Source organism: Eucyclogobius newberryi, unplaced genomic scaffold (genome assembly GCF_026437365.1).
Source record: "Eucyclogobius newberryi isolate DKJ021-1_F unplaced genomic scaffold, fEucNew1.0.hap1 SCAF_114, whole genome shotgun sequence".
Classification (NCBI taxonomy): domain Eukaryota; kingdom Metazoa; phylum Chordata; class Actinopteri; order Gobiiformes; family Gobiidae; genus Eucyclogobius; species Eucyclogobius newberryi.
This window is the reverse complement of record NW_027315740.1, coordinates 45,701-58,779: the sequence shown is the minus strand read 5'-3', so window position 1 is coordinate 58,779 and position 13,079 is coordinate 45,701. Positions and strand designations below refer to the sequence as shown.

The 13,079-nt window shown below is 53.4% G+C and overlaps 1 protein-coding gene across 1 annotated transcript in view; it reads left to right on the top strand.

Moving 5' to 3' along the window:
* Positions 1-10,912, top strand: part of adhfe1 (alcohol dehydrogenase iron containing 1) — a 29,727-nt gene extending 18,815 nt beyond the window's left edge. The window contains exons 7-14 of the mRNA XM_072440197.1: positions 2,735-2,812; positions 6,763-6,868; positions 6,948-7,100; positions 7,892-7,990; positions 9,622-9,700; positions 9,931-10,027; positions 10,446-10,603; positions 10,703-10,912. Of these exons, the coding sequence (XP_072296298.1) occupies positions 2,735-2,812; positions 6,763-6,868; positions 6,948-7,100; positions 7,892-7,990; positions 9,622-9,700; positions 9,931-10,027; positions 10,446-10,603; positions 10,703-10,786 (854 nt within the window). The 3' untranslated portion in view covers positions 10,787-10,912. The remainder of the gene's footprint in view (positions 1-2,734; positions 2,813-6,762; positions 6,869-6,947; positions 7,101-7,891; positions 7,991-9,621; positions 9,701-9,930; positions 10,028-10,445; positions 10,604-10,702) is intronic.
* Positions 10,913-13,079: the final 2,167 nt, after the last annotated feature.

The window sequence follows — 13,079 nt, the reverse complement described above, 5'->3', positions numbered from 1 at the left end:
CCAGGACTAAACCAGGACTAAACCAGGTCTAAACCAGGACTAAACCAGGACTAAACCAGGTCTAAACAAGGACTAAACCAGGTCTAAACAAGGACTAAACCAGGACTAAACAAGGACTAAACCAGGACTAAACCAGGTCTAAACAAGGACTAAACCAGGACTAAACCAGGACTAAACCAGGTCTAAACCAGGACTAAACCAGGACTAAACCAGAACTAAACCAGGTCTAAACCAGGACTAAACCAGGACTAAACCAGGACTAAACCAGGACTAAACCAGGTCTAAACCAGGTCTAAACCAGGACTAAACCAGGTCTAAACAAGGACTAAACCAGGACTAAACCAGGTCTAAACCAGGTCTAAACCAGCACTAAACCAGGTCTAAACCAGGACTAAACCAGAACTAAACCAGGTCTAAACCAGGTCTAAACAAGGACTAAACCAGGACTAAACAAGGACTAAACCAGGACTAAACCAGGACTAAACCAGGTCTAAACCAGGTCTAAACCAGGACTAAACCAGGACTAAACCAGGTCTAAACCAGGACTAAACCAGGACTAAACCAGAACTAAACCAGGTCTAAACCAGGACTAAACCAGGACTAAACCAGGACTAAACCAGGTCTAAACAAGGACTAAACCAGGACTAAACAAGGACTAAACCAGGACTAAACCAGGACTAAACCAGGTCTAAACAAGGACTAAACCAGGACTAAACCAGAACTAAACCAGGTCTAAACCAGGTCTAAACCAGGACTAAACCAGGACTAAACCAGGTCTAAACCAGGACTAAACCAGGACTAAACCAGAACTAAACCAGGTCTAAACCAGGACTAAACCAGGACTAAACCAGGTCTAAACCAGGACTAAACCAGGTCTAAACAAGGACTAAACCAGGACTAAACAAGGACTAAACCAGGACTAAACCAGGACTAAACCAGGTCTAAACAAGGACTAAACCAGGACTAAACCAGGACTAAACCAGGACTAAACCAGAACTAAACCAGGTCTAAACCAGGACTAAACCAGGACTAAACCAGGACTAAACCAGAACTAAACCAGGTCTAAACCAGGTCTAAACCAGGTCTAAACCAGGACTAAACCAGAACTAAACCAGGTCTAAACCAGGTCTAAACCAGGACTAAACCAGGACTAAACCAGGTCTAAACCAGGACTAAACCAGGACTAAACCAGGACTAAACCAGGTCTAAACCAGGACTAAACCAGGTCTAAACCAGGTCTAAACCAGGACTAAACCAGGACTAAACCAGGACTAAACCAGGACTAAACCAGGACTAAACCAGGACTAAACCAGGACTAAACCAGGTCTAAACCAGGACTAAACCAGGACTAAACGAGGACTAAACCAGGTCTAAACCAGGTCTAAACCAGGACTAAACCAGGACTAAACCAGGTCTAAACCAGGTCTAAACCAGGACTAAACCAGGACTAAACCAGGTCTACACCAGGACTAAACCAGGTCTAAACCAGGTCTACACCAGGACTAAACCAGGTCTAAACCAGGACTAAACCAGGTCTAAACCAGGTCTAAACCAGGTCTACACCAGGACTAAACAAGGACTAAACCAGGACTAAACCAGGACTAAACCAGGTCTAAACAAGGACTAAACCAGGTCTAAACCAGGACTAAACCAGGACTAAACCAGGACTAAACCAGGACTAAACCAGGTCTAAACAAGGACTAAACCAGGACTAAACCAGGACTAAACCAGGACTAAACCAGGACTAAACCAGGACTAAACCAGGTCTAAACAAGGACTAAACCAGGACTAAACCAGAACTAAACCAGGTCTAAACCAGGTCTAAACCAGGACTAAACCAGGACTAAACCAGGTCTAAACCAGGACTAAACCAGGACTAAACCAGAACTAAACCAGGTCTAAACCAGGACTAAACCAGGACTAAACCAGGACTAAACCAGGTCTAAACCAGGACTAAACCAGGTCCAAACCAGAACTAAACCAGGACTAAACCAGGACTAAACCAGGACTAAACCAGGTCTAAACCAGGTCTAAACAAGGACTAAACCAGGACTAAACCAGGTCCAAACCAGGACTAAACCAGGACTAAACCAGGTCCAAACCAGGACTAAACCAGGACTAAACCAGGTCCAAACCAGGACTAAACCAGGTCTAAACCAGGTCTACACCAGGACTAAACCAGGTCTAAACCAGGTCTACACCAGGACTAAACCAGGTCTAAACCAGGACTAAACCGGGTCTAAACCGGGTCTAAACCGGGACTAAACCGGGACTAAACCAGGACTAAACCAGGTCTAAACCAGGACTAAACCAGGACTAAACCAGGTCTAAACCAGGACTAAACCAGGACTAAACCAGAACTAAACCAGGTCTAAACCAGGACTAAACCAGGACTAAACCAGGACTAAACCAGGACTAAACCAGGTCTAAACCGGGTCTAAACCGGGACTAAACCAGGACTAAACCAGGTCTAAACCAGGACTAAACCAGGACTAAACCAGGTCTAAACCAGGACTAAACCAGGACTAAACCAGGTCTAAACCAGGACTAAACCAGGACTAAACCAGGACTAAACCGGGTCTAAACCAGATCTAAACCAGGACTAAACCAGGTCTAAACCGGGTCTAAACCGGGTCTAAACCAGATCTAAACCAGGTCTAAACCAGGACTAAACCAGGACTAAACCAGGACTAAACCAGGTCTAAACCAGGACTAAACTCTGCTTGTGTTTCAGTCCCGACCACGGCAGGAACAGGAAGTGAAACCACTGGCGTCGCCATCTTTGACTTCGAGCCGCTCAAAGCCAAAACAGGTCTAGACTGATCTTCTGTTTGTTCCGTTTTGTTCCATTTTGTTCTTCTTCAGTTTAATTTCTCATGTTCTACAAGTCCAAAGACACATTTGTGTCTCTGCTGTTTCCCCCGCGCTCACTGCATCTCAGCGCCATCTGCTGGCTGCAGAGGGAAGGAGGAGGAGCTTCAGAGCGGAGGAACGTGCTCCTGCTGAGACGAGAGAAGGACATTCAGCAGAATGTGTCCACCTCAGATGTCTCATAAACAGAGCTCTTGCACCTGTAGCTCAGTCCACCAGGGGGCGTGACCCCCGGTGCAGGGTCACACGCAGCTCCACAGCGCCTCCTGTTGTAGGGACTCTCTGCTCTGATTGACCTCCTGGAGTCATGCCCTGTCCCAGCTTCAAGTCGTCCATCATTGTCCCTGTCCCTGTCCCTGTCCCCAAGAAGCCCCGGATCTGGACTTCATGACCACAGACCTGTGGCCCTGAAGTCTGTCATGAAGTCATCTGAGCGCCTGGTCCTGCCCCACCTCAAGTCCCTCACCTCCTCCCTGCTGGACCTCCTGCTGGACCTCCTGTTGGACCTCCTGCTGGACCTCCTGTTGGACCTCCTGCTGGATCTCCTGTTGGACCTCCTGCTGGACCTCCTGTTGGACCTCCTGCTGGACCTCCTGCTGGACCTCCTGTTGGACCTCCTGCTGGACCTCCTGCTGGACCTCCTGTTGGACATCCTGCTGGACCTCCTGTTGGACCTCCTGCTGGACCTCCTGTTGGACCTCCTGCTGGACCTCCTGTTGGACCTCCTGTTGGACCTCCTGCTGGACCTCCTGTTGGACCTCCTGTTGGACCTCCTGCTGGACCTCCTGCTGGACCTCCTGTTGGACATCCTGCTGGACCTCCTGTTGGACCTCCTGCTGGACCTCCTGTTGGACCTCCTGCTGGACCTCCTGCTGGACCTCCTGTTGGACCTCCTGCTGGACCTCCTTCTGGACCTCCTGCTGGACCTCCTGCTGGACCTCCTGTTGGACCTCCTGCTGGACCTCCTGCTGGACCTCCTGTTGGACCTCCTGTTGGACCTCCTGCTGGACCTCCTGCTGGATCTCCTGCTGGACCTCCTGCTGGACCTCCTGCTGGACCTCCTGTTGGACCTCCTGCTGGACCTCCTGTTGGACCTCCTGCTGGACCTCCTGTTGGACCTCCTGTTGGACCTCCTGCTGGACCTCCTGCTGGACCTCCTGTTGGACCTCCTGCTGGACCTCCTGCTGGACCTCCTGCTGGACCTCCTGCTGGACCTCCTGCTGGATCTCCTGTTGGACCTCCTGCTGGACCTCCTGCTGGACCTCCTGTTGGACCTCCTGCTGGACCTCCTGTTGGACCTCCTGCTGGACCTCCTGTTGGACCTCCTGCTGGACCTCCTGTTGGACCTCCTGTTGGACCTCCTGCTGGACCTCCTGCTGGACCTCCTGTTGGACCTCCTGCTGGACCTCCTGCTGGACCTCCTGCTGGATCTCCTGTTGGACCTCCTGCTGGACCTCCTGCTGGACCTCCTGTTGGACCTCCTGCTGGACCTCCTGTTGGACCTCCTGTTGGACCTCCTGCTGGACCTCCTGTTGGACCTCCTGTTGGACCTCCTGCTGGACCTCCTGCTGGACCTCCTGTTGGACCTCCTGTTGGACCTCCTGCTGGACCTCCTGCTGGATCTCCTGTTGGACCTCCTGCTGGACCTCCTGCTGGACCTCCTGTTGGACCTCCTGCTGGACCTCCTGCTGGACCTCCTGCTGGATCTCCTGTTGGACCTCCTGCTGGACCTCCTGCTGGACCTCCTGTTGGACCTCCTGCTGGACCTCCTGTTGGACCTCCTGCTGGACCTCCTGTTGGACCTCCTGCTGGACCTCCTGTTGGACCTCCTGTTGGACCTCCTGCTGGACCTCCTGTTGGACCTCCTGTTGGACCTCCTGCTGGACCTCCTGCTGGACCTCCTGCTGGACCTCCTGTTGGACCTCCTGTTGGACCTCCTGTTGGACCTCCTGCTGGACCTCCTGCTGGACCTCCTGCTGGACCTCCTGTTGGACCTCCTGTTGGACCTCCTGCTGGACCTCCTGCTGGACCTCCTGTTGGACCTCCTGCTGGACCTCCTGTTGGACCTCCTGCTGGACCTCCTGCTGGACCTCCTGTTGGACCTCCTGCTGGACCTCCTGCTGGACCTCCTGTTGGACCTCCTGTTGGACCTCCTGCTGGACCTCCTGTTGGACCTCCTGCTGGACCTCCTGCTGGACCTCCTGTTGGACCTCCTGCTGGACCTCCTGCTGGACCTCCTGTTGGACCTCCTGTTGGACCTCCTGCTGGACATCCTGCTGGACCTCCTGTTGGACCTCCTGCTGGACCTCCTGTTGGACCTCCTGCTGGACCTCCTGTTGGACCTCCTGCTGGACCTCCTGCTGGACCTCCTGTTGGACCTCCTGCTGGACCTCCTGCTGGACCTCCTGTTGGACCTCCTGTTGGACCTCCTGCTGGACCTCCTGCTGGACCTCCTGCTGGACCTCCTGTTGGACCTCCTGTTGGACCTCCTGTTGGACCTCCTGCTGGACCTCCTGCTGGACCTCCTGCTGGACCTCCTGCTGGACCTCCTGTTGGACCTCCTGCTGGACCTCCTGCTGGACCTCCTGTTGGACCTCCTGCTGGACCTCCTGTTGGACCTCCTGCTGGACCTCCTGCTGGACCTCCTGTTGGACCTCCTGCTGGACCTCCTGCTGGACCTCCTGCTGGACCTCCTGTTGGACCTCCTGTTGGACCTCCTGCTGGACCTCCTGTTGGACCTCCTGCTGGACCTCCTGCTGGACCTCCTGTTGGACCTCCTGTTGGACCTCCTGCTGGACCTCCTGCTGGACCTCCTGTTGGACCTCCTGTTGGACCTCCTGCTGGACATCCTGCTGGACCTCCTGCTGGACCTCCTGCTGGACCTCCTGTTGGACCTCCTGCTGGACCTCCTGTTGGACCTCCTGCTGGACCTCCTGCTGGACCTCCTGTTGGACCTCCTGTTGGACCTCCTGTTGGACCTCCTGCTGGACCTCCTGTTGGACCTCCTGCTGGACCTCCTGCTGGACCTCCTGTTGGACCTCCTGTTGGACCTCCTGCTGGACCTCCTGCTGGACCTCCTGTTGGACCTCCTGCTGGACCTCCTGCTGGACCTCCTGTTGGACCTCCTGCTGGACCTCCTGCTGGACCTCCTGTTGGACCTCCTGCTGGACCTCCTGCTGGACCTCCTGCTGGACCTCCTGTTGGACCTCCTTCTGGACCTCCTGTTGGACCTCCTGCTGGACCTCCTGTTGGACCTCCTGCTGGACCTCCTGTTGGACCTCCTGTTGGACCTCCTGCTGGACCTCCTGCTGGACCTCCTGTTGGACCTCCTGCTGGACCTCCTGCTGGACCTCCTGCTGGACCTCCTGCTGGATCTCCTGTTGGACCTCCTGCTGGACCTCCTGCTGGACCTCCTGTTGGACCTCCTGCTGGACCTCCTGTTGGACCTCCTGCTGGACCTCCTGTTGGACCTCCTGTTGGACCTCCTGTTGGACCTCCTGCTGGACCTCCTGCTGGACCTCCTGTTGGACCTCCTGCTGGACCTCCTGCTGGACCTCCTGCTGGACCTCCTGTTGGACCTCCTGCTGGACCTCCTGCTGGACCTCCTGCTGGACCTCCTGCTGGACCTCCTGCTGGACCTCCTGTTGGACCTCCTGCTGGACCTCCTGCTGGACCTCCTGCTGGACCTCCTGCTGGACCTCCTGCTGGACCTCCTGTTGGTCGGATCATTTCAAGCCGTTTAGTGTAAAGTGTTTGTTGTTTGTGACTTTTGTTCATCGACAAATGGCAATAAACATGATTCTGATTGGCTCTCTGTGCTCTGCTCTGATTGGCTCTCTGTGCTCTGCTCTGATTGGCTCTCTGTGCTCTGCTCTGATTGGCTGTGCACAGGTATTGCGAGCAGAGGGATCCGCCCCCTGCTGGGCATCGTGGACCCGCTGCACACACTGAGCATGCCCAGTAGAGTGGCAGCCAACAGCGGCTTCGACGTGCTCTGGTGAGACACGCCCCCTCAGAGACACGTCGCCATGGCCACACGTCGCCATGGCAACACACTGACTCTCTTTGTGTTTCAGTCACGCTCTGGAGTCGTACACTGCTCTGCCCTATCACCAGAGGGCGCCGTGTCCCCCGAGCCCTCAGCTGCGTCCGGCCTATCAGGGCTCCAACCCCATCAGCGACGTGTGGGCGCTGCACGCGCTCAGAGTGGTCTCCAAGTACTTCAAACGGTAATAAGTACTACAGTACTATGCTAAGTACTACTGCAGTACTACTGCAGTACTACTACTACTGCAGTACTACTGCAGTACTGCAGTACTACTGCAGTACTGCAGTACAGTTCACCCTGGAGAGACTCAGACTCAGAAAAGGTCGTTTAGCAGTTTGATTACGAAGGTTATGTGGCGCTCAGACCCGGCGGAAGACATGAAGATCATGGACCCTCCATGATCTAATTGAATTAGACGTCTCTCCCAGGATCTGGAAACTGGTGGTGGTGGATGTGGAGAGAAGGTGCAGGAGGAGGTGCAGGAGGAGGTGCAGGAGGAGGTGCAGGAGGAGGTGCAGGAGGAGGTGCAGGAGGAGGTGCAGGAGGAGGGACTTGAGAGCGTTGATTGAGGATGAGGAGCAGGTGCGAGGGGCAATGACGCGGGCATCCCCTGTCCTCAGACACACGTCCTAGAGCGCCTCTTGTCCTCAGATGTCTCTTGTGGAATATGGCAGGTTTGCATCTTTTATTGAGTGAGTCCATCACAGTCCAGTTGTTCTTGTTCTTGAGAGAAGGTGTCGTCCTCTTCAGGTGTCGTCCTCTTCAGGTGTCGTCCTCTTCAGGTGTCGTCCTCTTCAGGTGTCGTCCTCTTCAGGTGTCGTCCTCTTCAGGTGTCGTCCTCTTCAGATGTCCTCTTCAGATGTCCTCTTCAGATGTCGTCCTCTTCAGTGGAACACGAGCCCTAAACCCAGAGCACGTGAACTATTCAAAGTCTCTTGTTGTGGGACATGAAGCTTCTCTTTGTCCCCTCAGTGCCGTGCGAGACCCTGAGGACCTGGAGGCACGTTCAGCAATGCACCTCGCCAGCGTGTTCGCCGGAATCGGCTTCGGGAACGCCGGGGTCCACCTCTGGTCTGACACGACGATGACACGACGATGACGCGACGATGACACGACGATGACGCAACGATGACGCGATAATGACACGATGACGCGACGATGACGCGACGATGACACGACGATGACGCGACGATGACGCGACGATGACACGATGATGACACGACGATGACGCAACGATGACGCAACGATGACGCAACGATGACGCGATAATGACACGATGACGCGATAATGACACGATGACGCGACGATGACGCGACGATGACGCGACGATGACGCGACGATGACGCAACGATGACGCGATAATGACACGATGACGCGATAATGACACGATGACGCGACGATGACGCAACGATGACGCGACGATGACGCAACGATGACGCGATAATGACACGATGACGCGATAATGACACGATGACGCGACGATGACGCAACGATGACGCAACGATGACGCAACGATGACGCGATAATGACACGATGACGCGATAATGACACGATGACGCGACGATGACGCGACGATGACGCGACGATGACGCAACGATGACGCGATAATGACACGATGACGCGATAATGACACGATGACGCGACGATGACGCAACGATGACGCGACGATGACGCGACGATGACACGATGATGACACGACGATGACGCAACGATGACGCAACGATGACGCAACGATGACGCGATAATGACACGATGACGCGATAATGACGCGACGATGACGCGACGATGACGCGACGATGACGCGACGATGACGCGATAATGACACGATGACGCGATAATGACACGATGACGCGACGATGACGCAACGATGACGCGATAATGACACGATGACGCGATAATGACACGATGACGCGACGATGACGCGACGATGACGCAACGATGACGCGACGATGACGCGACGATGACACGATGATGACACGACGATGACGCAACGATGACGCAACGATGACGCAACGATGACGCGATAATGACACGATGACGCGATAATGACACGATGACGCGACGATGACGCGACGATGACGCGACGATGACGCGACGATGACGCGACGATGACGCGATAATGACACGATGACGCGATAATGACACGATGACGCGACGATGACGCAACGATGACGCGACGATGACGCAACGATGACGCAACAATGACGCGATAATGACACGATGACACGACGATGTGTCAGTTAGTGGGAGGAGCCTCTTGTACATGTTAGTGGGAGGAGCCTCTTGTACATGTTAGTGGGAGGAGCCTCTTGTACATGTTAGTGGGAGGAGCCTCTTGTACATGTGTTAGTGGGAGGAGCCTCTTGTACATGTTAGTGGGAGGAGCCTCTTGTACATGTTAGTGGGAGGAGCCTCTTGTACATGTTAGTGGGAGGAGCCTCTTGTACATGTTAGTGGGAGGAGCCTCTTGTACATGTTAGTGGGAGGAGCCTCTTGTACATGTTAGTGGGAGGAGCCTCTTGTACATGTTAGTGGGAGGAGCCTCTTGTACATGTTAGTGGGAGGAGCCTCTTGTACATGTTAGTGGGAGGAGCCTCTTGTACATGTTAGTGGGAGGAGCCTCTTGTACATGTTAGTGGGAGGAGCCTCTTGTACATGTTAGTGGGAGGAGCCTGTGTTAATGACGTGTTCCTCTGCTGCAGTCATGGCATGTCGTATCCCATCGCAGGAAACGTGAAGACGCATCGAGCTCAAGGCTACAGCGTGGAGCACCCCCTGGTGGTGAGACACAGGGAGGGCATCTGACACAGGGAGGGGCATCTGACACGGGGAGGGGCATCTGACACAGGGAGGGGCATCTGACACAGGGAGGGGCATCTGACACGGGGAGGGGCATCTGACACAGGGAGGGGCATCTGACACAGGGAGGGGCATCTGACACGGGGAGGGGCATCTGACACAGGGAGGGGCATCTGACACGGGGAGGGGCATCTGACTCTGTCTCTCCACAGCCTCATGGTCTCTCCGTGGTCCTCACGTCTCCTGCAGTCTTCAGCTTCACCTCCTCCATGTGTCCAGAGCGCCACCTGGAGGCCGCCGAGATACTGGGTAAAAACCAGGTCTAAACCGAAACTAAACCCGGATTAAACGTAAACCGTACCCGGTCTCATGGGTCTGTACCCGGTCTCATGGGTCTGTACCCGGTCTCATGGGTCTGTACCCGGTCTCATGGGTCTGTACCCGGTCTCATGGGTCTGTACCTGGTCTGTACCCGGTCTCATGGGTCTGTACCTGGTCTCATGGGTCTGAACCCGGTCTCATGGGTCTGTACCAGGTCTCATGGGTCTGTACCCGGTCTCATGGGTCTGTACCCGGTCTCATGGGTCTGTACCTGGTCTCATGGGTCTGTACCCGGTCTCATGGGTCTGTACCCGGTCTCATGGGTCTGTACCCGGTCTCATGGGTCTGTACCCGGTCTCATGGGTCTGTACCCGGTCTCATGGGTCTGTACCCGGTCTGTGTCCAGGTGCAGACGTTGGCTCGGTGAAGCGCTCTGACTCGGGCCGGGTTCTCGCTGACGCTCTTCGGTCGCTCCTTTGGGACCTTCAGGTGGAGGACGGACTTCAGGCTCTGGGCTTCTCCTCGGACGACGTCCCGGGGCTGGTGCAGGGGACCATCCCACAGGTGCCAGGGCCTTCAGATTGAAAATGACTTCTGGATAAAAGTCAAAACGTCTCGATTTTAAAAAACGGCAGTGAAGCTTTAATAAAGTCTGTGTTTCAGGAGCGTGTGACTAAGCTCTCGCCCAGAAGCCACACCCACGATGACCTGGAGGAGCTGTTCCACCAATCACTGAAGCTCTACTGACCACGCCCCTCAGAACACCGGGCCAATCACTGAAGCTCTGACCACGCCCCTCAGAACACCGGGCCAATCACTGAAGCTCTACTGACCACGCCCCTCAGAACACCGGGCCAATCACTGAAGCTCTGACCACGCCCCTCAGAACACCGGGCCAATCACTGAAGCTCTACTGACCACGCCCCTCAGAACACCGGGCCAATCACTGAAGCTCTGACCACGCCCCTCAGAACACCGGGCCAATCACTGAAGCTCTACTGACCACGCCCCTCAGAACACCGGGCCAATCACTGAAGCTCTGACCACGCCCCTCAGAACACCGGGCCAATCACTGAAGCTCTACTGACCACGCCCCTCAGAACACCGGGCCAATCACTGAAGCTCTGACCACGCCCCTCAGAACACCGGGCCAATCACTGAAGCTCTACTGACCACGCCCCTCAGAACACCGGGCCAATCACTGAAGCTCTGACCACGCCCCTCAGAACACCGGGCCAATCACTGAAGCTCTGACCACGCCCCTCAGAACACCGGGCCAATCACTGAAGCTCTGACCACGCCCCTCAGAACACCAGGCCAATCACTGAAGCTCTGACCACGCCCCTCAGAACACTGGGCCAATCACTGAAGCTCTGACCACGCCCCTCAGAACACTGGGCCAATCACTGAAGCTCTGACCACGCCCCTCAGAACACCGGGCCAATCACTGAAGCTCTGACCACGCCCCTCAGAACACCGGGCCAATCACTGAAGCTCTGACCACGCCCCTCAGAACACCGGGCCAATCACTGAAGCTCTGACCACGCCCCTCAGAACACTGGGCCAATCACTGAAGCTCTGACCACGCCCCTCAGAACACTGGGCCAATCACTGAAGCTCTGACCACGCCCCTCAGAACACTGGGCCAATCACTGAAGCTCTGACCACGCCCCTCAGAACACTGGGCCAATCACTGAAGCTCTGACCACGCCCCTCAGAACACTGGGCCAATCACTGAAGCTCTGACCACGCCCCTCAGTGGGAGACGAGGAGAAACTCTTTATTCTGATCATTTTAATCAAAGTATTTACTTGTGTTTTGATGAAATAAACACATTTATGATTTTCTTTTTTTTTAATATGTTTTAATTCATCAAACATTTAGAATAATTAATGAAATTATATATAAAAAAGTAACATATTTCTTTCCGGTAGAAAAGTGACAGCGAAAAGTCAAGAGTTAAATTAAATGTGTGTTATATATATATTATATAAATATGTATGATATATGTAAAATAAGCCTTTATTTGTCCACACAGTGGGGAAATTCCAGTGTTACAACGCAAAGTAGGTACACAAGTGAAAAAATATAACTTAAGACTTTAAAAAAAAAACACTTAATAGAAAAGGTCTTATAAAAAACTCTTGTAAAAAAGAAAAGAAAATGGTAACAAAAGTAACTCTTATTTACAGCAGTTGAATGGACAGAATATTGCACCAAGATGGTTCACATGACAGTATTGCACATGGGTATGACAGTATTGCACATGGGTATGACAGTATTGCACATGGGTATGTCAGTATTGCACATGGGTATGACAGTATTGCACATGGGTATGTCAGTATTGCACATGGGTATGACAGTATTGCACATGGGTATGACAGTATTGCACATGGTATGACAGTATTGCACATGGGTATGTCAGTATTGCACATGGGTATGACAGTATTGCACATGGGTATGACAGTATTGCACATGGTATGACAGTATTGCACATGGGTATGACAGTATTGCACATGGGTATGTCAGTATTGCACATGGGTATGACAGTATTGCACATGGGTATGACAGTATTGCACATGGTATGACAGTATTGCACATGGTATGACAGTATTGCACATGTGTATGACAGTATTGCACATGGGTATGACAGTATTGCACATGGTATGACAGTATTGCACATGGTATGACAGTATTGCACATGGGTATGACAGTATTGCACATGTGTATGACAGTATTGCACATGGGTATGTCAGTATTGCACATGGGTATGACAGTATTGCACATGGGTATGACAGTATTGCACATGTGTATGTCAGTATTGCACATGGTATGACAGTATTGCACATGGTATGACAGTATTGCACATGGGTATGACAGTATTGCACATGGGTATGTCAGTATTGCACATGGGTATGACAGTATTGCACATGGGTATGACAGTATTGCACATGTGTATGACAGTATTGCACATGGGTATGACAGTATTGCACATGGGTATGACAGTATTGCACATGGGTATGACAGTATTGCACATGGT